We start from the raw sequence: 26,024 nt of genomic DNA, 5'->3' as shown, positions 1-26,024 counted from the left end.
TAACATGGTTAGAAGGCTTGTCTGCCTTTGAATTACCATCAAAAATAGGACCTGGAAGTCCACTATGTGAGTGGAATGCAAGATATAAATCTTACCTGGATGCTTTCTCACTTGCTCTTGAAGTTCTTTAAAGAGCTGACATATATTGAAATATATATTTAATCTTGGGCTGTGGCAATTCTTTGTACCATACCTACTGAATAGGCTGAAACAGATGTTATATATACACATCTCCTGGATAATAAGAACTAGCATGATTGCATACAATTCATTCTACTGAGTGAATTGAAAAGAGTTCTTACTACTCTCTTTATAGTTAAGTCATGAGATTATACAGCATGAATGTAACGTTTGAATGCATCTGTAAAGATAGTTCGTCCTTTAAGAGGAACCTTAGAAATTGATTCTTCAAAAATCCATTGCCAATTATGTAATATCCGGGTTATCTTTAAAGGAGACCCGTGTGTAAAATTTGGAGCTGTGGCCAATAAAACTTGCCACTCTGGGATGGTTTCACAGCATACATTAATTTGTGCATTGGTATAAAAAGTGTATATCTTGTCAGGTCTTATCCCAGATAATTGTACTACTCTCTTAATGGCCTTTAATAATATTCTAGCCACAATCACTGAGAAAGGAATAAGACTTTGTTCTGATTGTGCTGGGAGGTTTACCTACTCTATCACACTGTGTTCTTGATGATGGACTGCTGTGGGTGCCTCTTTTGTAGCAAAAACTATTTCCTTTTTTTTTAATAACTTTTTTATTGATAGAACCCATGCCAGGGTAATTTTTTACAGCATTATCCCTTGCAGTCACTTCTGTTCCGATTTTTCCCCTCCCTCCCTCCACCCTCTCTCCCAGATGGCAAGCAGTCCTTTACATGTTGAAAAGGTTACAGTATATCCTAGATACAATATATGTGTGCAGAACCGAACACTTTTCTTGTTGCACAGGGAGAATTGAATTCAGAAGGTATAAATAACCCGGGAAGAAAAACAAAAATGCAAGCAGTTTATATTCATTTCCCAGTGTTCTGTCCTTGGGTGTAGCTGTTTCTGTCCATCCTTGATCAATTAAAGCTCTCTTTATCGAAGAGATCCCCTTCCATCAGAATACATCCTCAAACAGTATTGTTGTTGAGGTATGTAATGATCTCCTGGTTCTGCTCATTTCACTTAGCATCAGTTCATGTAAGTCTCGCCAGTCCTCTCTGTATTCATCCTGCTGGTCATTCCTTACAGAACAATAATATTCCATAACATTCATATACCACAATTTACTCAACCATTCTCCAATTGATGGATATCTACTCAGTTTCCAGTTTCTGGCCACTACAAATAGGGCTGCCACAAACATTTTGGCACATACAGGTCCCTTTCTTTTCTTTAGTATCTCTTTGGGGTATAAGCCCAGTAGAAACACTGCTGGATCAAAGGATACGCACAGTTTGATAACTTTTTGAGCATAGTTCCAAATTGCTCTCCAGAATGGCTGGATGTGTTCACAATTCCACCAACAATTTATCAGTGTCCCTGTTTTCCCTCATCCCCTCCAACATTCCCCATTATCTTTCCCTGTCATTCTAGCCAATCTGACAGGTGTGTAGTGGTATCTCAGAGTTGTGTTAATTTGCATTTCTCTGATTAATAATGATTTGGAGCATATTTTCATATGTCTATAAATAGTTTCAATTTCTTCATCTGAGAATTGTCTGTTCATATCCTTTGACCATTTATCAATTGGAGAATGGTTTGATTCTTATAAATTAGAGTCAGTTCTCTATATATTTTGGAAATGAGGCCTTTATCAGAACCTTTGATTGTAAAAATGAAAAACTGCTATTTCCAAGGATTTTTAGTAACTCTTTCAACCACATTGGATGGGCTTCTTTTGTAAGCAGGTGTGCTGATGTTAAAGCAGCATCTTCCCTTAAAATGTCATATAATGGTTGTAATTGATAGGAAGTTAAAGCTTAACATTGGACACATCCATTGGATATCTCTTACCAGTTTCTGAAAGTCATTTAAGCTGTTCAACTTCTCTCTTCTTAAAGAAAATTTTTGTATTTCATAATCTAAATATTGAAAAGGAGTGTGTCTTTGAATTTTTTTCTGGAGTTATATGCAATTTGTAGTTCTTTAGTGTTTCTATGGTCTTTTGTAGACATGCTTCTAACATTTGCTCCTTAGGTGCATCCCCCAAGATATCATCCATGTAACGTAACAACATAACTTTTGGTAATGCTATTTTTACTGGAATAAGAGCAGCAGCAATATACATTTGACATATACTAGGGCTATTTTTCATTTCCTGTGGCAAAACTGTACATTCATAGCTTTTATAAGGCTCAGCTAAATTAATGCTCTGTAATGAAAAGGTAAATCTTTTTGTTTTCTCCTTATCTGGAGGAATAGAATAGAAACAATCCTTAATGTCTATAACCCAAAGAGGTCATTTTTTAGGCAATTGAGGAGATGGAAGTCCAGGCTGAAGAGTTCCCATAGTTTCTATCTGTTTATTTACTTTTCTTAAATCAGTCAACATTCTCCATTTTCCAGATTTCTTTCTTTCTTTCTTTTTTTTTTTTTAAACAACAAATACAGGGGAATTCTAAGGACTTAGAGAAAGTTGTAAGTTTCCTTGGTCAAGTTCCTCCTGTACTATATCCAATAAGGCCTGAATTTTTTCACTTGCTAAGGGCCACTCTTCTACCTACATTGATATATCAGTTTTCCATTGAATAGGAACAGGTGAGAGTGTTGGCAGATGTTCAACAGCAGCCCTGCCTAAAACAAAAAAAAAAAAAACCGAAGTACTCATTTGTAATCCTAACTGTTGTAAGATGTCTCTTCCCCACATATTGATGGGGATTTTTCAACTATAAAAGGAGTAAAAACTCCTGTTTCACCTTCAAATGTCTATCTCAAAGGGGTAGCACTAACTTCAGCTGCTATTGATCCTTCTATGCCAGACATATAAGTAGGTGTCTACCTTATTCTTTGGCCAATGACTGGCCCAATTGTCACTTGTAATGACAGCACGATCTGCACCTGTGTCTACCAACCCTTTCAGTGGTATGCCATTTCCATCGATAGTGAGCATAGATCAGTCAGCTGTAACAGCTGCAGTCCAGACTATTCCTGAGTAAATATCACCAGATTGGCTGTTAGGAGTGTGTATCAGTAAACCTGAGGCTACTACTTCTCCTAGTTGATAAGTCACACATTGTCTACATGTATTAGTGACTGGGATATTATCTACACATTCCCTAGTTTTCCACATCAGTGTATGTAGAGGGCTGAAACTTCAAAAAGGTATGCTTGAATCAGACAACTGAGCACTTAAGGCTAATTATCTATTTGATATGAGGCAATGACTATTAGCATATGTTTGGATAAATGGCTCTTCTCACAGTTGATGCTGGCTGAGTGTTTGGTGTTAAGATAATTTTAGACAAGGATTAGAGGGCAGGGGAACAGAGGCCAAAGTCACTTTGTGGCAGTACGAGGAGGAGAGAAGTTGGTGACTTTGGACTTGAGAATCTAGGATATATCTTTGGCAAGCCTCATGTCAATTTACCTACTTCTTTCACTTTTCCCCCTGAAGACCAAAGACTTTTATGTATCCTGACTGTGACTGATCCTGAGGCCTCCAGGGAGCTAATCCATACTTCACAAGTATGTGGGTGGACACTATTTTGTAAGCACTCTCAGGAGGTGAAATGGTCAAGCCTACTGTGTGTGGAGGCAAGGGATCCATAGGCCGGACAGGGACAGATTTTACCCAGCTGCATACAACTCTATTCTCTGCAATTGTAATGCCTTTCTCCCATCAGGTTGCTTCTTGACTGATTGATTATGTCGGATTACTGAACTTCTAAAGACTTTCTGGGTATAGCATCAGTTGCCATCATGCCCCAAATATTTTTTGCTTGAGGCCCAGGACCTAAGCCCCCACTCCTGTTTGCCTGAATCAGTGCACATTCTGATGTCCAATGGAATCCTCTGTTACATTTTGGACATAGGGTTTTGGGTCTTGTTCTCCCACCCTGTCTTCGCTGCCAACATTGCACTTTCAGATGCCCTGCTTTATCACATTAAAAGCATTGACATGTCTCTCTGGAAGTTTCTTGCCAAAAGGAACCCTGTCTTCCCATGTTCCTATCTTGAAAAGTTTGCATCATAGCCTGGGTATAAAAGGCATTTGTGCCCACTGTGGCACAATGATTTATGATCTCCTCTACAGGAGTATCCTTGTGTAGTAATATAATTCTTCTACAAATCTCATTAGCATTTTCTCTAGCAAGTTGTCTTAACATAATTTCTATTGCTATAGTTTCACCAATAGTTTGTATGACAGCTGTCTGCAGAAGTCCCACAAAATTAGCAAAGAATTCATTCCAGCAGCAATTTGCTCATGTGCTGCTATAGTATAATTAATCTATGCTAAAGTGTTTGCATAAAGATCTAAATTTGCTAGTTGGTCAAAGGTGACTGGTATATTAATTCCATGTTATATATTTCATTGGGCTGGTATTCTACAGAGTTCACTATACTTAGAAAGCCACAAGAAGTTTTGTCCAGGTTCTAAACATGTCCTTGCTATAGATTTCCACTCATTAGGAGTTACAACTTCAAAAGCCAAATTCTATAATAACATCTTAACATAAGATTATGTAGACCCATAAAGAATGCAGCCCTTTTTCAGATCTTTGATAATTTCTAGATGAATCGGATTGTATTTTTTTTTCTTGACCTGAAGAGTCAAACTCTTCAATCACAGTGTATGCTTCTATTTTTAAATCAGATATATCTTGTCCTTCATTTTTAGCTTTAATTTTTAATTAATGCCTTTTGTAATCGTGTCATAGAGGGTGAACAAAGCTGCTGTATGTGTGGTGCTGACTGAGAAGCACCAAACTCCTGAATTTCATCAGCACTGTACTTAACTCCTTTCTTGTCCAATTCTTCATGCTTTTCAGCTGCTTTGTCAGTATCATCCCCATCCTGCTCTTTCTCCTTTTTCCTTGTTTTAGAACTTAAGTAATTCCTTTTACTCAATTGTATTATGTTGTATTTATAGAATGTTTTCTTAGGAATCGAATTAGGACCATTATCATCATAATATTCAAATAGTTGCTCTCCCACTAGTTTCCACTTATCTGACTCTAATTTTTCTTCCTTAGAGAACCAAGGAGATGTGTATTCTAATGTATCTAAGAGTCCAATGATCTGCTCCTAAGTTATCAACAAACTGTTCCTTTATTAACCTAACTTTGCTTGCTACAAACTTCCCTTGGGGCGGAGAGGCTCTTTTTTTTTTTTTTTTTTAAGTATTTGCCCTATTTTAGTTGAAAAACAAAAGTGACTAGTTTACTTACCCTATTTCCAGGTCACAGGGACTTCTCCACTGAACTTACGATCGATCTCATCAGTCGAACTGCTGAGTGTAGGTCCTTAAGTCCACATTTGGGCGCCAAAATGTAATGTTTGGGCTACCTTTCTGGAGGTCCTTCTGAAAGGCCTTAGTCTCAGCAGGACAGATACCAAGAGAATGGTCAGGAGTAGTTAAGAGTCTTTAATCTGGCTCAGTCTTGATCTTAGTGGAGGAATGCAGGAGACAGGAGAGCCACCAGGAGGATGGTCAAAAATGGAAAGTCTCTTTCCAGTTCTTCTCAGCCCTTAAATACACTATTACAATTACATCATTACAGCATACTGATTATGTATGAAATAGAAAACTATTACATCACCATGCTAAGTACTAAGTATATGTATATTAGAGAACCATCATCTCATCAGTTCTACTGAGTTAACACCTTGTTGAAAGTCTTTGTTTCAAGTATATACCTCTTAATAATTACTAATTATTAAGAGGAGTATACTCTTAATTTCATTGCAATTTGGAATTGACATAGCTAAAAACTATGCATAATTTTTTAAAAAGATTTTATGTTCTTTTCCTTTTTTTTTTTTTTTCTTTCTTTCTTTTGATTTTATACTGGTCATTTCCTCTTAATTCCCTTGCAGTTGAACCTTACCTTATAATATTTAAGCAAAAGCAAGATGTATAGTGATTATCTGACAGCTTATACCATATTCTATAAATTCCTCCCTTTTCATTAAAAGAGAAGAACATTTTGTTGTCAATTTTTCTAGAATTGAAATTAGTTGTAGTTAATTAGTTTGATTACCTTTTAATATAGTTTTTGTTTACATTGCCATAGTTATTGTATAAATCATTTTTATTACTTTGGTCTTCATCTGTTCATACAATACAAATCTAATCAAATGTCTCTGAATACCTCATATTTTTGATATTCTTAATATGTCCTACTTTTGTTATTCCTCCATAATGGGCACCTACTTAATTCCTTAATTTTTGCTGCTACAAAATGTGTTGTCATATGTGTGTGTATGCATATATTATGTATATCTGTATATGTGTGTGTGTGTGTGTGTGTGTATATATATATGTGTATATATATATATGTGTATGTATGTATGAGTACAGGAGCTTTTTTCCTTCAACCTTCTTTAGGTATATTATCCTCTTTATGTCAAAAGATATGAATGTTAGTGACTTTTTTTTTTCCTTAGAAAATATTTTTTAGAACAGTTGAACTAATTTATAATGCTACCAACAAATCTTTAAGATTTTTTCTGTAATGGGCTGAGGCTTGAGTTGATGCACTGAGGTCCCAAGCATGTGAGGCTAAATAGTAATTGGACCATACTCTATTAATATATGTGCTTGGAGAAAGAATGGCCCCGGCCCACTCATTGTGCAAGTCCTGATGTATTGTATAGGAAATGACGTTTTTGGTGGATGGAGGCAGGGGAGTGGAAAGGGAAGCAGAAGGAGAGACTGCTGGCTGGCGTCTTGACACAGCTGCTCGCATTGCTATCGCGATGGCCCTTCATCTCCAATCCCCCTCTGCTAGCTGGCTTCCTGTTGTAGCTGCCCATATTGCTATCGCAATCCCCCCTCACCTCTACTGAGAATAAAGATTGAAGATTTTCCCCTTAACCTGAATTCCTGACTCCAGCTGATTTTACTTTTCCATCTTAGATCTATTTATTGTCTTTTTTTTTTTTGTTTGTTTTCAAATTAGCATAATATCTTGACATGACTTCTTGATAGGTTCATTACCAAAATTTATTGATATAATAAAGAAAAAACATACAAATTCTAAAGTTATTTAGGATAATACATTTTTAAAACCATTTATAATGCAAAGTCAAAATTTGAAGTATGAAATAGAATCAGATTCTAGAGAGATGTATATTTGGTTATACATAGGCATTAATTTTTTTTTACATTTTTCCTTATGAATCATATTGGGAGAGAAAAATCAGAATAAAATGGAGAAACCACAAGAGGGGGAAAAATTAAAAAAAGAAGAAGAAAAAGGGAACAAAAAGTGAACATAGCACGTATGGATTTACATTCAGTCTTTGTAGTTCTCTCTCTGGATACAGATGATGTTTTCTAGCTAAAGTTTATTAAGGATTGTCTTGGATCACTGAACCACTAAGACTTACCAAGTCCGTCATAGTTGATCCTTGCAAAATTTTGCTGTTATAATGTACAGTGTATTCCTGCTTCTGCTTTTTTTGCTCAGCATCAGTTCATATAAATCTTTCCATGCCTTTCTAAAATCAGCTTTTTCATCATTTTTTATATAGAACAATAATACTCCATTTCTTGCATATACTATGGGTATCTACTTGTTTTCCACTTCTTTGCCACCATAAGAAGAGCTACTTCAAACATTTTTGCAGATGATGAGTCCTTTCTCCTTTTTTATGATTTCTTTGGGACAAAGACCCAGTAGTGACACTGATGGGTCAAAGGGTACATTTAGTTTTATAGCCCTTTGGGCATAGTTCTAAATTGCTCTCCAGAATGATTGGATCATTTCATAACTCTACCAATAATGCATTAGTGTCCCAGTTTTTCCATGTCCCCTCCAATATTTATTATCTTTTCCTATAGGTGGCTTTAATTTTTTCATCTAAAAATTGTCTATTTATATACTATGACCACTTATCAGTTGGAGCTATTTGTATTTTCATAAATTTCATGCATTATTTATGTACTTCAGAAATGAGGCCTTTATCAGAAACACTGGCTATTAATTTTTTTCTCCCAGCTTTGTGCTTTTCTTCTAATTTTGTCTGTGTTGGTTTTGTTTGTGCAAAACCTTTTTAATTTAATGTAATCAAAGTTGTCTGTTTTGTATTTCATAATCTTCTCTAATTCTTCTTTGATCATAAATTCTTCCCTTTTCCAAAAGTGTAATGGATAAATTATCCTGTATTCTCCGAGTTTGTTTATAGCATCACTCTTTATGGCTAAATCACGTACCCATTTTGACCTTATTTTGGGATAGAATGTGAGATGTAGGCCTATGCCAAGTTTCTAACACTATTTTCCAGTTTTCCCAGCAATTCTGTGGAATAGTGAGTTCTTATCCTAGAAGTTAGAATTTGGGGGTTTATTAAAAACTAGATTATTACAGTAATTGATTATTTTGTTATTATTTTTAGCTCTATAAAATAATTTTCACCAGTTTGATTGGTATGGCACTGAACAAGTAGACCATGTTAGGTAGAATTGCTATTTAGATTAGTTCAACCTATCCATGAACAATTGATATTTTTCCAGTTGTTTAGATATGACTGTATTTGTATGAAAAGTATTTTATAATTGTGTTCACGTTCCTGGGTTTGTTTTGGCAAATAGACACCCAAATATTTTATTTTGTTACATTTATTTTAAGTGGAATTTCTCTTTCTCTTGCTGCTGAAGGGTTTAAATAGATGCTACTTATTTTATGGAAAACTCTCTTTATTCCAGTGCTGTCTAGTGTTTTTAATAGAAATAGATGTTGTATTTGTCAAAACCTTTTTCTGCATCTATTGAGATTATCATATGATTCCATTACTTTTGTTATTGATTTGGTCAATTTTGTCAGTAGTTTTCCTGATATTGAACCAGCCAAGCATTCCTAGTATAAATCCCAGTTGGTTATAGTGTATTATCCTGTTAATAAGTTATTATAATCTCTTAGCTAATATTTTATTAATTAATTTTTTTTTTTTTGCATCAGTATTCCTTAGGGAGATTGGTTTGTAATTGTCTTTCTCCATTTTGGCTATTCATGGTTTAGGTGTCAGTACCCTATTTGTGTCAGTATTTAGCAAGACTCCTTTTTTCTGAAAAGTTTACATAATATTGAAATTAATTGTTCTTTAAATGTTTGGTGGAATTCACTTGTACATCTAGGCTTGGAGAGTTTTTCCTTCGGGAGTTTATTGATGCCTTATTCAATTTATTTTTCTAAAATGGGACTATTTAAGTAATTTATTTCCTTTATGTTAATCTGAGCAATTTATGTTTTTGTAAATATTCATCCAGTTCAATTAGAATATCAGATCTGATGGCATACAGTTGGGTAAAAGAACCCCTAATTATTGCTTTAATTTCTTCTACACTTATGGTAAATTAATCCTTTTCATTTTTGATGCTGGTAATTTGGTGGTGTGTTTTTCCTCCTAATCAAGTTAAGCAGTTTAAACTATTTTATTTTTTAATTTTTTTTCATAAAATCAACTCCTAGTTTTGTTAATTAGTTCAATAATTTTCTTACTTTCAATTTTAATAATCTTTGAGTTTTAGAATTTCAAATTTGGTATTTAATTAGGGTTTTTTAATTTGTTCTTTTTCTAGCTTTTGTAATTTCATGCCCAGTCCACTGATCCTCCTCTTTATTGTATTCATGTAACTATTTAGAGATATAAAATTTCCACTAAGAGCTGCTTTGGCGGCATTCTATAGGTTTTGGTATGTTGTCTCATTGTTGTTGTTTTCTTGGATGTATTTATTGATTGTTTTTATGATTTGTTGTTTGACCCACTCATTTAATTTCTGATTGGTTTTTAGTCTGTCTTTTCCTGGTCTTTTATTAAATGTAATTTTTATTGTATCATCATCTAAAAAGGAAGTTTACTATTTCTGTCTTTCTGCATTTGAATTTGATGTTTTTATGTCCTAATGTGTGGTCAGTTTTTGTGAAGGTGTCACGTACTGCTTAAAAAAAGGTATATTCCTTTCTATTCCTATTCAGTTTTCTCTGCATCTATCATATCTAAGTTTTCTAAGATTCTATTAACCTCCCTAGTTCTGAATACTAAATAATAAGTTCTGTTCCAGCCTTTTACCCTAACTTTATATGTTACCTCTTTGTTTCAAATGTGTTTCTTATAAACAACGTATTGTAGGATTCTGTTTTTTAATCCACTCTACTGTTCACTTTTGTTTTATGGGAGTTCATCCCATTTATATTCACAGTTATGATTACCAATTATATATTTCCCTCCATTCTATTGTCTCCCCTGTATATACTTTTGTTGTCTCTTTCCATTTTGTCATTCCTTAGTAGTCTTTTGTTTTTAATCCACTGAGCTGTCAATCTGCCTTCCCTTCTAGCACCCATTTTTTTTCTCATACCCCTTTCTTCTAGTGTTTCTGCCTTCCCTTCTGTAAAAAATGGCCCTTCCTTTTTGTTTCCTCTTTCTCCTCCTATTTTCTTATAGGGTAAGATAAATTTCTGTACTAAACTGAGTGAATGTTATTCCCTCTTAGAGCCTAAACTGTTGAGGTTAAACTTTAGACAATGCTCATTTCTCTCCCTTCTTTCCCTCTATTATAATAAGTCTTTTTGCCTCTTCATATGATCTAATTAATCCCATTTTACTCCTCCTTTCCTCTTCTTCCAGAACAATTCCTTAAAGTCTTTTTCTTTGACATCATCACATCAGAGTCAATTCATATTCATACCTTCCATCCATGTATGTCCTTCTAACTGCCCCAGTAAAAGAATATAGTTCTCAAAAGTTATAAGTTTCCTTTTTTCCAATAGGGATGTAAACAGTTTAACTTTTAAATAATATTTTTGTTTGATTCCCCCTTCCCCTCTTCCCCCCGCTTATATATTTCTTTTAAGTTCTGTGTCAGAAAACCAAAAGGTTTTGTTTGTTTGTTTGTTTGTTTTTTTCAGTAAAAATGATTGAAACTCTCTTACTTCATTTGAAGATTTGATTCCTTCTCTGAAATATGATTCTCAATCTCACTGGGTAGTTGATTCTTGGTTGTAATCTCAGGTCCTTTGTCTTCCAGAATGTGGTATTCTTTATTGATCCTTTATTGTAGAAGCTGCCAGATCCTGGGTAAACCTGACCTATTACTCCTTGATAATTTGAATTGAATTTTGTTTGTTTTCTAGCAGTTTATAGTATTTTTTTTCCCTTGAGATTACAGTTCTGGAATTTTTCAATGATGTTTCTTAAAAAATTTTCCTTTGTGGGAATCTCTTTTTGGAGGTGATTGGATTGTTTCAATGATTGTTTTGACATCTGGTTCTAGTATAGCCAGGCAGTTTTCCTTGTTGATCTCTTGAAGAATGCTGTGTAAATTCCTTTTTTTGGTCATGGCTTTCATGTAGACCAGTAATTTTAAAATTCTCTCCACAGGATTTATTTTCCAGGTCAGTTATTTTTCCAATGAGTTGTTTTACCTTTTTTTCCACTTTTTTCATGCTTTTTATTTTGATTGATTCCTGAATTCTCATGGAGTCAATAGCTTCCATTTTCCTGGTTCTAGTTTTTAATATTTGATTAATTTTACTTTCCAAGTGTTGTTTTCTTCAGTGTTGTTGTTGTTTTTTTTTTTTAAAGGAATTGATTTCTTTAGTGGATTTTTTTTTTTTTTTGCATTTGACCCCTTGTTTTCTTTTTCCAAGCTGTTGATTCTCTCTTGTATACCTCTAATTTCTTTTCCAAGTTTTTCTTCTACCTCTCTTATTTGCCTTTTAAAATCTTTTATGATCACTTCCAAGAAGGCTTTTGGAGCTTGAGACCAGTTCATATCACTCTTTGAGATTTCCCATGTGGGCATTTTATCTTGTCTGAGTTTGTGTTTTGGTCTCCTCTGTCACCATAGCAGCTTTCTGTGGCTAAGGTTCTTCTCTGTTTCTTGCTCATTTTCTTTCTTTTATTTATTTTGTTACTTTTATGGTCGAGCTCTGCTCCTGGGATACAGAAAGGTCTGATCTCAAACTTTTTGTACTGCTCTGAGCCTTGGCCTTGGGCACAAGGGCCCCTTATGTTTAGTGTCTTGTTCACAGCAGCGGGTAGCTCTACTGGTCTGTCCAGGCAACAATCCATTTTCCTGAACTAGCAATTTGCCTTCCAAGCTGGAACTGGAGGCTGCCCCATTAATCTGCTCCACTGCTAAGCCAGAACCAGGGGTCTCAGTTGCTGATCTGCTGTGATCTCACTAGCTTTTCTGGGTATTCTGAGCTGGTCTGAGCACCCATTTCAGCCTGGTGAGACTGATCTTTCTTGAAGTCCTTCTAGACTGTCTTGAGCTGGTGAGTGGTTTCATTCTGTTAAACTCTGTTCAGAAGCTTGGTTTCATGTGGTTTTTGAGGGAAACTGGGAAATTATTGGCTTCATTCCACCATCTTGGTCCTGCCCCAAGAACTCCTCCCTAAATATATGTTGTAATTCTTTTGGTGTATCATGCTGTTTTTAAAAGTGGTTATTCTAATGAAACACAATAAAGAATATATAGTAATTGTAGTAATATGTAGCAAATATCTTTTAAAAGGAAATGCCTATTACTTTGAAGTCTGTCAGTAGTCAATAACAAAAAATATTAAGCACATTTCATTTCTATATACTTATTACATACTGTTGTTGTTATTTGTGGTATATTTGTGTATTTGTTTTCTCTCTCATACTAGAGAGACTTTTAGACTTTTAGAGGCCAATGTTTTTGTGTTGGCAAACTGCAAAGTATTAACTTGAGGAGGACATTCTGAGTGCTGAAAAACTTTTGGAAATCATACCGAATGAGGATAATTTTTAGAAAATGAGAAGATTTAGCCTGAGGGGGGGGGAAGCTTAGGGAATGCTAGCGACATTTAGGTATTTGATAGGCAATTTTTATGTAGAAGAAAGATTAGGTTTGTTTTGCCTGACTCTAGGGAGTTCTGGGTAGCATTTGGAGAGGTAGATTTTAAATGTGAGGAAAAGCTTCTTAAAAATTAGAACCCTCCTGAAGTGGCAGGAATGACTTCTAAGAATTCCTCATCACTGGAGATCCCTAAATGAAGGTTGGGTAGTCATTTGTCAGGGATACTACAGAGGGTTTTTTTTTTTTTTAAATCAGTTTCTAACACTGTAGATTTGCCTATAATATAGTTTTAATCAATCCTGATTTGAATTTAGTTCACTAGCTGAATTAGCCTCATGAGAATGCTTTCCAACTAGAATTCACTACTGAAGTAGGCTGGATTTGTTTGTTTGTTTTTTCAGCAAAGATATATATTAAGATATATATTTAAGGATGAAAGTTTCCAGTTTGACTTTAAAGAGCTTAGGATTTTTATCAGCAAATGTTTAACTTGTATTGAAAAGATTCTAGTTACCTAGTAAGTATCTCAGAAGAACATGTGGTGTCTCCTTTGAGTCAACAATGTTCTGTCCATGTATTGTTGAATTCATGATAATGTTTCCAAGGAAGCAAGTGAACTGAATTCTTCTTCCTATAAGTATAGCATCATACAGTCACCCATTTTTAGAGTTGGAAGATATTTTAATCTCTTAATTCTTTCATGGTAATGAGGAAACTGAGACTTCTTAGTCAACAAGGCCTAGCAGTTAATTAAAAACAAAAACAGAACTAGAGAACCCAGTCTCTCTGGGAAGTTCTTTAAAAACATTGAGGGAAAACATAAACACAGATACATATACATATACATATATATATATATGTGTGTGTGTGTGTGTGTGTGTGTGTGTGTGTATGTGTATGTATATGTATGTATATTGTGATATCCCATTCCAATTGATTTCTTATTTTTAATCTCAAACTATTTTTGTTATAATACCTCAATGACAATGTCTAACAGTAATCATTCAGTGTATGAGAAAGATTTGTATCTTATAAAGTCTTTTCAACCTCTTTTTCATGTTGCAGATATTAATTAGTATAGGCATTTATCATATTTGTTATATTGGAATGAATTTAAAATTCTAATACAAAAATATTTTTTAGTGTTCGTTTTAAGAGTTACAAGGAATAAAATGCCAAAAAGATGCTAATGTAAGCTGTACATAGCACTGTATTTCTAATTATTGGGTTAGTTTTTCCCTTAAATTTCTAAAACTTCTCTTCACTTTTCTTTATCTTGGCACACATAAACTGAGTAAATACTATACTAAAGATCTGATCTCTTCTTAGAGTAGTAGAAATATTACCTTCCAACTAAGATTACTCAGTGATAATGCCATGAATATTGATTACAATTAAAAGTTTGACAGTAATTGTCCCTTGGATTTATTATTTTCCTGAGTAATAAAGTCATCACTTCGTATAAAAATTCCATTCCATGAAATGAATGCTAAAATTGCATATGGGCACAAAAATGTGGGAAAATGGGATTACATCTTACAATTGGTGTGTTATGTAAGTGACTGAGGGACTAAAATTGATAGAACTGAATTGGTAGTGCTATTTAGAGTTTAGAAATTTGTTATCCAGGCAGATAATATAGTGAGTATTTTAATTGTGTGAGTGTATTTGGAAACTTAAAAGAAAAGTTCATTTTCCCCAAAAAGTTTTGAATGGATGAAATTTGTAACAGTTAACTTTTATTAAGACGATTTACTTAGGTGATGTCTGTATTATATATAATGTACTCTGGTATTTTGTAAAACTTTAAATACTACTTATAGAATGAAATCTGCTATCATAATGTATTTCAAATTAGCTAAAATAATGCAGTCTTTTTGTTATGCTACTTTTTTTGGGTAAAATAGTCTCAGTAGCATAGAAAATATATAGGGAAAGACATCTTTGCATTCACATGACCCACTTTTTTTGATGATCAAAACATGACTTTTAAAAAGTATACCAAACAGCCTGTATTTTTTAAAATACCTAATTGCTAGCCATTATGACAGGTCCAAATTATACAAAAACAAAGAATGAAACATTATTCAGGTGAAATAATGCTATTTTTAGTTTTAATATTGTAATGGATGTTCTTACCATTATCTATCTTATTCAGAGGGTCTCAAAACAAATATCAAGTATTTTGACATGCAAATTTGAGTATCTAAATTGAATACATCTGACTTAATTCTGCATTCACTAGATAACACTTTTATCAGTATAAAGATTCAACTATTCTAACTGTTGTATTATAATATTTTTGTGTTTCTGTCTTCTAATAGTTAATTATGTATGTGAATATAACATAGAATAGGAGTCATTTTAATTTGAATCATTTTACTAGAAAAATTGTCTTAGCATGCATATATTGTCAAAATATGTTATGGAAACTTTTCCCTACATTTTAATATATAAAAGTTGATATTTTATCAGGCTTACTATAAATTTATAAGTAATTTTAAGTAAATAAAAATAAGTAAATAAATTTATAAGCAAACATATTATTATTTTTTTCTTTCTCTTATTATATATTCTTTGCCCTCTTCCTAAGAGATAGCCAACAGTGCCACCATCAGAAACAGTTAGGCTTTCTTGTCGTGTTAGGTATTCTCATAAATAAAAGTCCTAAAAGGAAAATCTCATATTGTGACTTTTAATATAATATTTGATTCTTTATGTAAATAGCAACATTAAATATTGTCTATTTAATATGATAATAATGATGCTATAATGAAATTAAATTTTAAAATGTTTTACCTGGGAAGCTAAGTATAAAGTGCTTTTTCTCCTTAAATTTTTGAGTAATCAAGTTCCTATAATATTATTACATAAGAGCTGATTTCTAATTTGTATAAACAATCCTTTCTGAATTATTCTTCCTTGACATGGATTATACTAACTTTATGTCAACGGTTATTTTGTTTTATCTTATTTATGTATTTTCACAAGGAGTAGTGACCAAAAAGAAAAGAAACAAAAACTTAGTGAACTGATACCATTTTGATAGGTGCCCATCACCTATGAGTTTCCTAAATAAAATGTCATTGTGTGTCCCTATTCAAAATTTAACATTTATTTGCTAAATGACTTTAAACTGTTATTTGTTATCTTAACTTGATTTTTAAAAATAATTTTAATGTCTTTGACAACTTCATGAATGTTTAAATGTCCGTGTGTACAGGTTTCACGTTTCCAGTAATTTTAGATTTTTTTTATCTCCCCTTCTCTCTCCCTAACATTAATATAAAAATTATACTTTTATAAAAAAAAATTCCATGAATTTCTGATTTCAAAATGTCAGCGTTGTGGAAATTTGCTGAAATTATTTCAACTCTTTGTTTTCACATGTTATATTGGGAAGAAATGAAAACACTAAAGAAACATGCCAGAATATTATGCATTATTCTTTTTAAGATTTGCAAGAAATAGACGCAGAAAAAATGCCTGCTTCAAATATTTTGTGGACAGTTTTTATTATCATTTGTAATTCATATTATTTACAACATTGAAGGTTTCTATAAACTGAAAAGTTAGTATAATTATGATAATTTAAAAATCTGTATTAAAGCATAAAAGTATGCTTTCATGTCCTTATACTTACATGATATTGTGTATTTATTTTTAAATGAAAAGAAACCTGGTCTCCATCTTCCTGTTGACATCAAACAGTCTCTGATATGCTAATCTTGCTATGGGGAGAACCCATACATAGGATTTATTTGGATTCATTCCAAGTCTGAGTGAAAATAATATGTAAAGAACTGATTTTGCAGTATTACCTCATTTGAATGAAAACTGATGTTAAAATATTCTGGAATTAAAAGTAGTCTGAATAGAAAACCTGGCATATATTTTCTATTATTTTAATAATACTTTATGTTGCCTAGAAATAATTTATATTGCTTTTTGATTCTGGAATTTTTTTCATCTGTATTATTATTGTATTTATCAACTAACAATAATATTATTAGTCATTATAACAATTTAGTGATATAGCAGGTTATTTGATCATTTGATACAAGTGAATTTTGCTTAAAATAGCTAATAAAGATTTTTAAAAATGCTTTGGTTTCTCTGAGTCTTCAGTCAGAAATAATACTATATTTTTCCATAAAATAAAGATAGATAACCTGTACATAACTCAGTAATAGTTTTCATTTCATCCTGCCCTCATCTGGTAACATTGCAAAAAACCTGACAAAATTTATTAATTCTGAAAATCCCTGACTGATATTTAGCATATCAATATTAATAACAAACAAACAACTACATAGTATTTCAGGTTTTATAAACTATGGAATATCTAGGGAATACATAGCTATTGCTGAATTTACCTTTAAATATTATAATCCTTTTGATGAATGAATGATTTTTTAAGGGACAAAAATGGGCATTAGTTAAATCTATATGAAAGCATTTTAATAAGTGGGGGTCAATGGTTTTTATTTTTAAAATAATTTCTCTATATAATCAGTTTTAATAAATTATAAATCTCGCCTCAGTTTCACAATTATTATTTTTTTCTCTTGTACAGCAATTGAAAAATAGTCTAGATAATTCCATTTTGTAAAATCACAGAATCCTTCCTGATTTAAAAATGTTTATAATATGATAATAGCATATGATGATATTTTAAGATTTGCTTGACCTGACTTTGGAATGAAGTTTATCACTGAATATATAAGACATGAGGTATGATTTAGTGAAATTCAAATTGTAGGTATTTGTTTTTAGTTTCTTAACATTTATGGCATAAATATTCATTGTTTCATGTAAACTGAATTTTTATAAATAAAATTATATTTTAGAAGAACAAATTGGAACTCGGAGATCTTGTATTTTTAGTGAGAATTGTTTATAATGCAAATGATCATTTCTAATTTCTTAATTTTTTTATAAAATGAGGCAGACCTATAAATTTATAAGATATAAATATCTGCAAGATATCATTTGATTGTACAACAACTAAAAGTAAACTTTTATATTATCTAGATTAGTAATTAAGTAGTGAAGAAACTGACTTGACATAGCAAGTAAAATTCAGCATAGAGGGTAAAATACTACTTTGTCTGATTTGCTTTGATTTAAATTCCCTGAATTTTAAGAAATTTTGACTATTTTTTTTATTCTCTTTGTTTTATAGCATTTTAAGAAACAAAAAAGATTGATTCCTGAAAGGACAGTTTGGAAGTACTTTGTTCAACTCTGCAGTGCATTGGAACATATGCATTCCCGGCGAGTTATGCATAGAGGTATATAAAGATCTTGCATATTTGAGGAGGAGTAGTTTAAGATAGATGCTTTGCATTTTAAAGATAGATTATGTGAAACTCAAATGAAAGAGAATAATTTTTGGTGGGCAATTATTTTCCAGATACTGTAATTTTTTTAGAATGTAATTGCTCTTCACAAAAGTAGGTTGGGTTTAAGTAAAAATGAAAAGCAATTTCGCTAATCTTTCATTCTTCAAAGCATTTTATCTTGTTAATAATTGGTTAAATCAGGAATGAACAATAATAAGAGATGGGGAACTCATGTAAGAAATATTATGTTAAATATTTTATTAAATAAACAATGTTTATTATAGCTGCCTAAATATTTAGCTATGATTATTGGTTCTTAAACTGCTGATATTGTTGTATGGTTAGCCAGAGATTTAGGTTTTTCCTTATCAGAGAGTGATTAAGTAATAGACTTTAGAAAAAAACCTTTTCATTTTATTTGAATCTCTTAAGAGTTTTGGTTTCTAAAGTATTCGAAAATTTAATTTTTAAATTATCATATATAGTAAAATTAAATATATTATTATTGTTTAAGTAGTGCTAAGAGATGCTAGCAGAAGAATGGGGCAACATTCTATATGGTTTGATTTTTCAGTATTAAAAATGGAACCATAGTTTGAACAAAATCTGGTAGTATATTAATATTGTGTCATTTATATTTATTGCTCCAATATTTGCTTATTTTGTATTTTATCAGCCCATATAAGTTCTGAAAGAATTTTTAAAATGTCAGTTTGTGTGATTTTAAAAGAATGGCTGAATTATAACAAGAAAATGATTTAAAATTCTGAAATGTATTTTTCTAGTAGTAAGTTATATTTAATAAGAATATTGTATTCTTTCCCCTCCCCTCCTAACTGAAAAAAAAGTTTTCAAAATTTTTCCTTTTTCACCGTACCTCTTTCTTGACAATTTTTTAAATTTATTTTACAGATATAAAACCAGCTAATGTATTCATTACAGCCACAGGAGTAGTAAAACTTGGAGATCTTGGACTGGGCCGATTTTTCAGCTCTAAAACCACAGCTGCACATTCTTTAGGTAGGAATTATTAAATAATTTCAAGTAGCTATTTTATCACTATAAAAAAAAAATCATATGCATAAATACTTCATGTAGTTTCCTTGCAGGTGCCAGATAAAATAATTTAAAAAAATTAAATCATTGTGCTTGCTTCGGCAGCACATATACTAAAATTAAATCATCAATTTCATGAACATAATAAAAATTATCAGTTGGAAATTTACTATCTGTTTCAATAAAACAGTTTATATTGTTTCCTTGACCTCAGTCATTTCAGTAGATGATGTCTGCTAAGAGCAAGTATGATTTTCCTATTAGCATAAAGTATTCATTTTATAATAGTATAATGAGAACTAATGAATCAGCTGCTTTCCTGGCTGAGGATTATACTTTCTTTATCTGGAAAAATATCATAGCAGTTTTTAAATGTTTATTTTTAATGAGAAAGTATAGTGAAGGGGATTAAGTATATTGAGGAGATGAATATATTTGTTAAAGATTATGGATCATTAATCAGATATGTGTCTTACAAATTATACATAATATAATTTTAGCATCTCAGAAACATATTCTCTTCTTTAATATTGAAAATAGAATTGAATTTAGGTTTTGAAATGTTAAGAATAGGAAGAAATTACTATTTGACACGAAAACCTTTTAAAAATTACTAGCCAGAATTTGGTAGCTTGAAATTTTGTCTTAAAAAGTCCTTAAAGTATTTTTTCCTTTTTTCCTTTATGTGCTTGAAGAATTAGTTATTAGTAGAGAAAATGGATAAAAATTCAAGTATTCGAATCTAAGTGAAGTTATTTTTCAGACTTAGTCATGACTTTCTAACTCCATACTTGGACCCTATGTTATTTTCTTCATGTGAAATAAAGATTAAATTTAATTGTAAACTTGATATTCCATCTTTTTGTGTTGAAAGAATTTTAAACTTATTAAAAATAAAATTATTTAAAATTAGAATACCAAAATTTATAATACTAAGAAATAAAGAAGCATGTTAGCCCATCAAATTAAAAATCAGGCTTATTGACTTACAATTTGGCAAGAATTCACCTAGTCCACAGATTCATTTTACAAGTAAGGAAATTAAGACTCAGAGATGTTTAATAAATCCAGAGGTATACAACTATAATTAGCAGAGTTGCGATTGGAACCTAGTATCTCTGATTTCAAATAAAACATGCTTTTCACTACACCATATTGCCTTTACAATGTAATAAATATTACCTTTTCTCTCCAAAGAGATATGGTAAGGATCAAATGAAGTAACAGGTGACAGTGCTTTTGAAAGGTATTAAGCAGTATGCAGTTGTAAGGTGATATTCTTATTTTTGTACTATGGCTCTTTTTTAATTGAGAAATTGGAAAACTTCTAAGCCCTAATAAGGAATTAAATAAGGATGTTCACAGGAAGACAAGCAAGAACTTCACATTGTTTATCTAATATTAGAGATAGGTAATTACATACATTTAACAACACTGAAAATAAATCCTTGTTTTTTTTGGAAACTCACAACTTCAATTATAAAATGAAAAGATTAAGAAACAAAAGAGCCCATGTAGATAATCTTATGTCTCTTCAGTAACATGGTGTTTTGAATTTTCAAATTCAAAGAAAATTATTATTTAATTTATTCTAGAAAAATGTTAGCATGTCTTTTTCAGAATATGCCTTTTTCACTAGCAAATTGGATTTAATACTTAACCTTGTGATAAAGGCAAAGTTTTATGTTTTCTCTGTAAAAACATATTAGGGGGGAAAAGCACTTATCTTAAAACTATTAACTCTGGAAAGAATACAGATTTTCACTTTTTTTTCATCTTCTTCTGAATCTCTGAATACCTTTGAAGAATTATTCTAATCTAAAGCATCATAACTAACACATTTGTAAAAGTAATTTGTAAAAGTCTCTCAATATAATCATGTATCCTGACAACCTCTAAATATCAGATTTTGTTGATAGCTATTGGAAATATAGAAAATCTATTCATTTGAAAATATTAACATAGACTTTTTTCAAGATAGATGATTAAAGCACAAATTCATATGAAGATATATCTTTGTGTTTTTGAGTAATGTGCTAAATTATGTCAGATTTTGTCAATTTCTTTAAAAATTATCTTGGGACTGATTGATAAGTGATAAATACCAATGCTTTATTTTAAATAGCAACCTTACATCATTATTAAAAATAATTCATATCATTTGTTGAGAATATAAAAGTTTTATGAATTACAATTTAAATATTTCAGTGAGTTATTTCTTAGATATTTCTCTATGTATTAAGATGTACTATTTCGCATACATATATTTCCTCAGGAAATATTCTTAATAGATTGAGTTTTGCCAAAAGTATTCACATAAATTCCTAGTGGAGTCATAAAAACACTCAAGATTCTATCACCAAACATGTTATCACAGAACACCAGATAGGAAAGGAGCCTCAGAGGCTGTCTACAGCACAACCCTTACAAGAACAGAAATCCCCTCTTATGTCATACTCAACAAGTGTTCAATGTAGTCTTCCCTGAAAAATTTCCAATGAGATACAAACTATGGCCTCCTGAGGCATCTCGTTCCACTTTTGAATACCTGTAATTGTTAGAACGTTTTTCTGTACTTCAGTCAATCATTGAATAAGCATTTATAAAACATTTCCTAGTGCGTCAGGAACTATAATAGGACTGAGAATATAAAAACAAATATTTATTCAGCTCTCCAAATGGGCCAAAAATATTTTAATTGAGGTTTTGCCCACACATTGGTTTTTCAGTTTCATCATGTAACTATATAATTAACATAACACCAAAGTCTCTTTGATTTCCTTGTCTCTATAATTAATAGATTAAACTATAGTTAGAATTGAAATAGTTCTTTTGCTTTATGTATAGACCTGAATTGAATTATTCCTTCTAGCAAATTGTAGTTCAATACAAAATAAGAATCTGCTACATTAATAAATCTATAAGTTTTAAGACAATGTAATTAAGAAAGTACATTATATATCATAAACAAGTAAATAGCACATATTATATTAAGAACACATTGTATAAATATTAATGCATAAACTACATTGCTCTTATCTTTCATTGGTAGTTAGTAAGTTGTGATAAAGGACAGTATAACAAGAAAGTACTTAAGATCATGACAGTCATTAGGACACTATTATTAATCTTACTTTATCTTAATATATTTTATAACAAGAGTTCTTTAAAACTAGAACTTTTAGTCACCTATGTATATACAACTTGAGATTTCAAGAAAAGTATTTGTTCATGTCATTCTATAGGAAATCTGTTCTATCCCCAGTAGAATATAAACTTCTTGAAGGCAGCTATTATTTCATTAGCAGCCACAGCTGCCACTGTTACTTTGGATATAAATGAGAGACCACACAGTACTAAGGGCAATTTTGAATTAATGAATTCGCCATGGACTGATTATCGCCACAGAATTCATTACCAAATAAAAACCCTACTAGAAGTTAAGAATTTCCCAAAGGACAATGAAGAAAAATTCATTGTTGGAATGAGCCAACTGTAACATTTTAAATAAAAGATTTTACATTGGAAATTATGTAAAAGATGGCATCAAAGAAATGTGTGACAGAAAAAGAACATGGGTTGGTCACATATTTAGAGTTGGGGATAATCAGTAAGCAATCTACATGCTCCAGTAGTATCTTGTTGATGCAACAGTAGTATATTGAGTGGTCCCAAATGAAAAATCATTATTATGTGTAAAGTACTGTACTAAGTACTGAGAATACAAATAGGAAAAAAAAGTAAGAGAATCTCTGATGATTGGTTGGTTGTTGTCCTATGTACTCGAAGAGAACCAAAATGACATCAATGTTAGTCGAGATATAGTGTGTCCAACTGTGGCTGAACATACCAATATGAGCTCAGAATGCTCTGCCACAGGTCAGAGACGAATAGTCCCTTTGAACATTTGGGGTGATCTCTAATTTTGCACATCTCATATTTTTTCTGAGCTAATTCTGCTTTTCTCAGAGACCAAAGCACCTATTCTGATGAGGGCATACCATGTTGGGTGGTCCTGTGCCAATGTCTCCCATGTCATACAATCGATTCTAAAGTTCTTAAGAGAGACTTTGAGAGTGTTCTTGTATCACTGAGCACTTGTCCTATGTGAATTCTCCATAACATAATTTTTTTGGCAAGCGTATATTTGGCATTTCAACAATGTGGCCAGCCCAATTGGAATCATGCTCTCTGCAGTAGAGTTGGAATGCTTGGCAGCTTTATCTAAGAAAGGACCTCAGTTTCCTGACATGGCGCTGGTTTACTGTCCAGGTTTCACAAGCATGCAACAAAGAGGTCATCATAAAGGCTCTGTGGACCTTCAGAAGTCAGTCCAATATCTATTCTTTCCCACATTTTCCTTTGGAGCCTCCCAAACACTGAAGAAAAAAAAGATTGTCTCTGATAAGAAGGAACTCACATTCTAATTGGGGAATGGGATGAGAAAAACTATATATAGGAGTGTTTGCAGAAGTCATAAAGCAGATGTCACTGGATCAGAGGATGTGGCAGGGAGAAAGATGTAAGACAGTTAGAAAAGTAGGGGTGGGGCTAGGTTATGAAGGACTTTGAATACCAAACAAAGCATTTTGTTTTCTGGAGAAATTTTCATTTGCTTCTGGAGACAATAGGAAGCCACTGGGATTTATTGAGTATGGGAGGGATATGATCAGACTGGTATTTTAAGAAAATCTCTTTGGTAGCTGAATAAAGAATGGATTGGAAGAGGAATTATGTAAGGCAGACCCACCAGTAGGCTATTTTAATAGTCTAGGATTGAGGCATTGAAGAGCTGCACTAGAAAGATGGCAGTGTGAAGAGGAGAGACTTATTTGAGAAATGTTCCAAAGGTTAAATTGGCAAGCCTTGGGAAGAGTTTGGATATGGGAGGTGATAGTGAAGAGTCCAGGAATTGCTAAAATTATAGCACTATTTGACAATTTTAAGGAATTTGGGCTAGAAGTAGGGCCAGTAGTTTGGGGGGGGCATCTGAGCTTTACTGACTGATAAATATAATTTAGTTGACATTTGTTATTAGGGTGAGGAGGATGGTTAGCTCCTACTCGATAAATTTCTCTCTCTGATGACTTTAGGACATGAATTGTAAGTTGTAAGAGGGATCAAAAAGAGTGAGAAAGAAGGGAAGACTGCTTATTCCTAGGATTGTTAGCCTTCAGGTCCTAAACTATCTCCAATCTCAGAAGACCTGAAAGGAAGGTGTTTGATTCATCAGGTTTATTCTACCTACTATTTCACCTCAGGGTGCCTTGTTACTTCAACTGACTGACATGCCTGATAAGTTGATTAAAAGATATGGATGAGAGCCTCACTGGATGGGTGTGTATAGATAGGTTTTCAGTTTTTTAGAGAAATGACTCATGGAGATCCCTGGACATTAGATTGCTCCTTAACATGCAGTGATCCTTGCATAAACATTTGATTTGTTGAATAAAGAAAAATTGAATTTAATTGGTCACTTTTATTAATACCATCCATATAATACCAATTTTTTTTTAAATGTAAACACCTTGGTGATATTCAGAATTAAAGAATTTTCGAAAGCTATTTGATCTCCCTTGTATTGGAAAAAGAATTCCTTCTTCACAGTACCTGATACATAGAGAGCATTTGTGTTACTGCCTTTAAAAAGGGGGGGCTCATTATCATGATACTTTTAGGTAATTCTAATTGTTAGCAGATTTCTCCTTATACAAGCCTAAATCAGCCTTTTTGCAGCTTCTACCCATTGCTTCTAGTTCTCCCCTCTGGAGGCAAGCAGAGCACGTCTGATCCCTCTTTCCTATGACAGCTCTTCAGGGATTTGGAGACAGCTGTACTTATTGAGAATCACCTCTAGGAACTTTATGTTCCCTCTTTAGATTTTCCTCATGTCTGCCAAATAAGTTTTCCAACTTCAGTTTTATCTTTGTCATGTGGAGATGGTAAAACATGGTACTATGAAAAGAAGGTTGAATGTAGAGTTTGCATGCAAAATGTAGGTTTGAATCCTGGCTCTGCCACTTGGTACTTAGGTGACTTTGGACATGTCATTTCCCCTTTCCAGGCCTTAGTTTCCTTGCTTGGAGAAGGAAGAGAGGGATGATCAAGATGTTCTCTCAAGTTCATAACAGCTCTACATAGAAAAACTGAAGTAAATTTTTTCTTTGTACTGTTCAGAGAATCTCAGCAGTAGCAGGATTTCCTATGGTCTTTTGATCAGACCTGAACCCGAAATGAAGTCCTTTAATATGACTAAGTATTTCCTGAAGTAAATGGTGGTCAAAATGGAAAAGGAAGAGAAGCCAAGGAAAGGGAGAGAAGAGGAAATCTGTAATCTTTGGTTTCAGCTCCACTGAGGCACCTGGAACATCAAACCACCAGTATTTTGGGCTGTGCAGAGAACTTTCACAGTAGAGTGGCCACCCTGTAGTGCTGGCTCGTTTCAGAACAGTGTGGCTCGAGAGGCAGTTGTATCATACTATGGGAAGAACACAGACTCTGAAATCCAAGGCCTTTGTTCCAAGCCTTTCTCTGATTCTTGAGCAAGTCACTAGACTTCCTAGGCTCTGTTGTTGTTGTTGTTTTTTGTTTTTTTGAATTTGTATATTGAGGGAGTTTGGTTCTGTGATCTTGTGA

The 26,024-nt window shown here is 32.6% G+C and overlaps 1 protein-coding gene across 1 annotated transcript in view; it reads left to right on the top strand.

Moving 5' to 3' along the window:
• The window catches only part of NEK7 (NIMA related kinase 7), a 97,208-nt gene that overhangs the window by 31,647 nt on the left and 39,537 nt on the right, over positions 1–26,024 (top strand). Inside the window, exons 4-5 of the mRNA XM_051996768.1 lie at positions 18,173–18,281; positions 19,245–19,352. Coding sequence (XP_051852728.1) covers positions 18,173–18,281; positions 19,245–19,352 — 217 coding nt within the window. The remainder of the gene's footprint in view (positions 1–18,172; positions 18,282–19,244; positions 19,353–26,024) is intronic.

Source organism: Antechinus flavipes, chromosome 4 (genome assembly GCF_016432865.1).
Source record: "Antechinus flavipes isolate AdamAnt ecotype Samford, QLD, Australia chromosome 4, AdamAnt_v2, whole genome shotgun sequence".
NCBI lineage: Eukaryota > Metazoa > Chordata > Mammalia > Dasyuromorphia > Dasyuridae > Antechinus > Antechinus flavipes.
The sequence above is the reverse complement of the archived record's forward strand: the minus strand, read 5'-3'. Positions and strand labels throughout refer to the sequence as shown.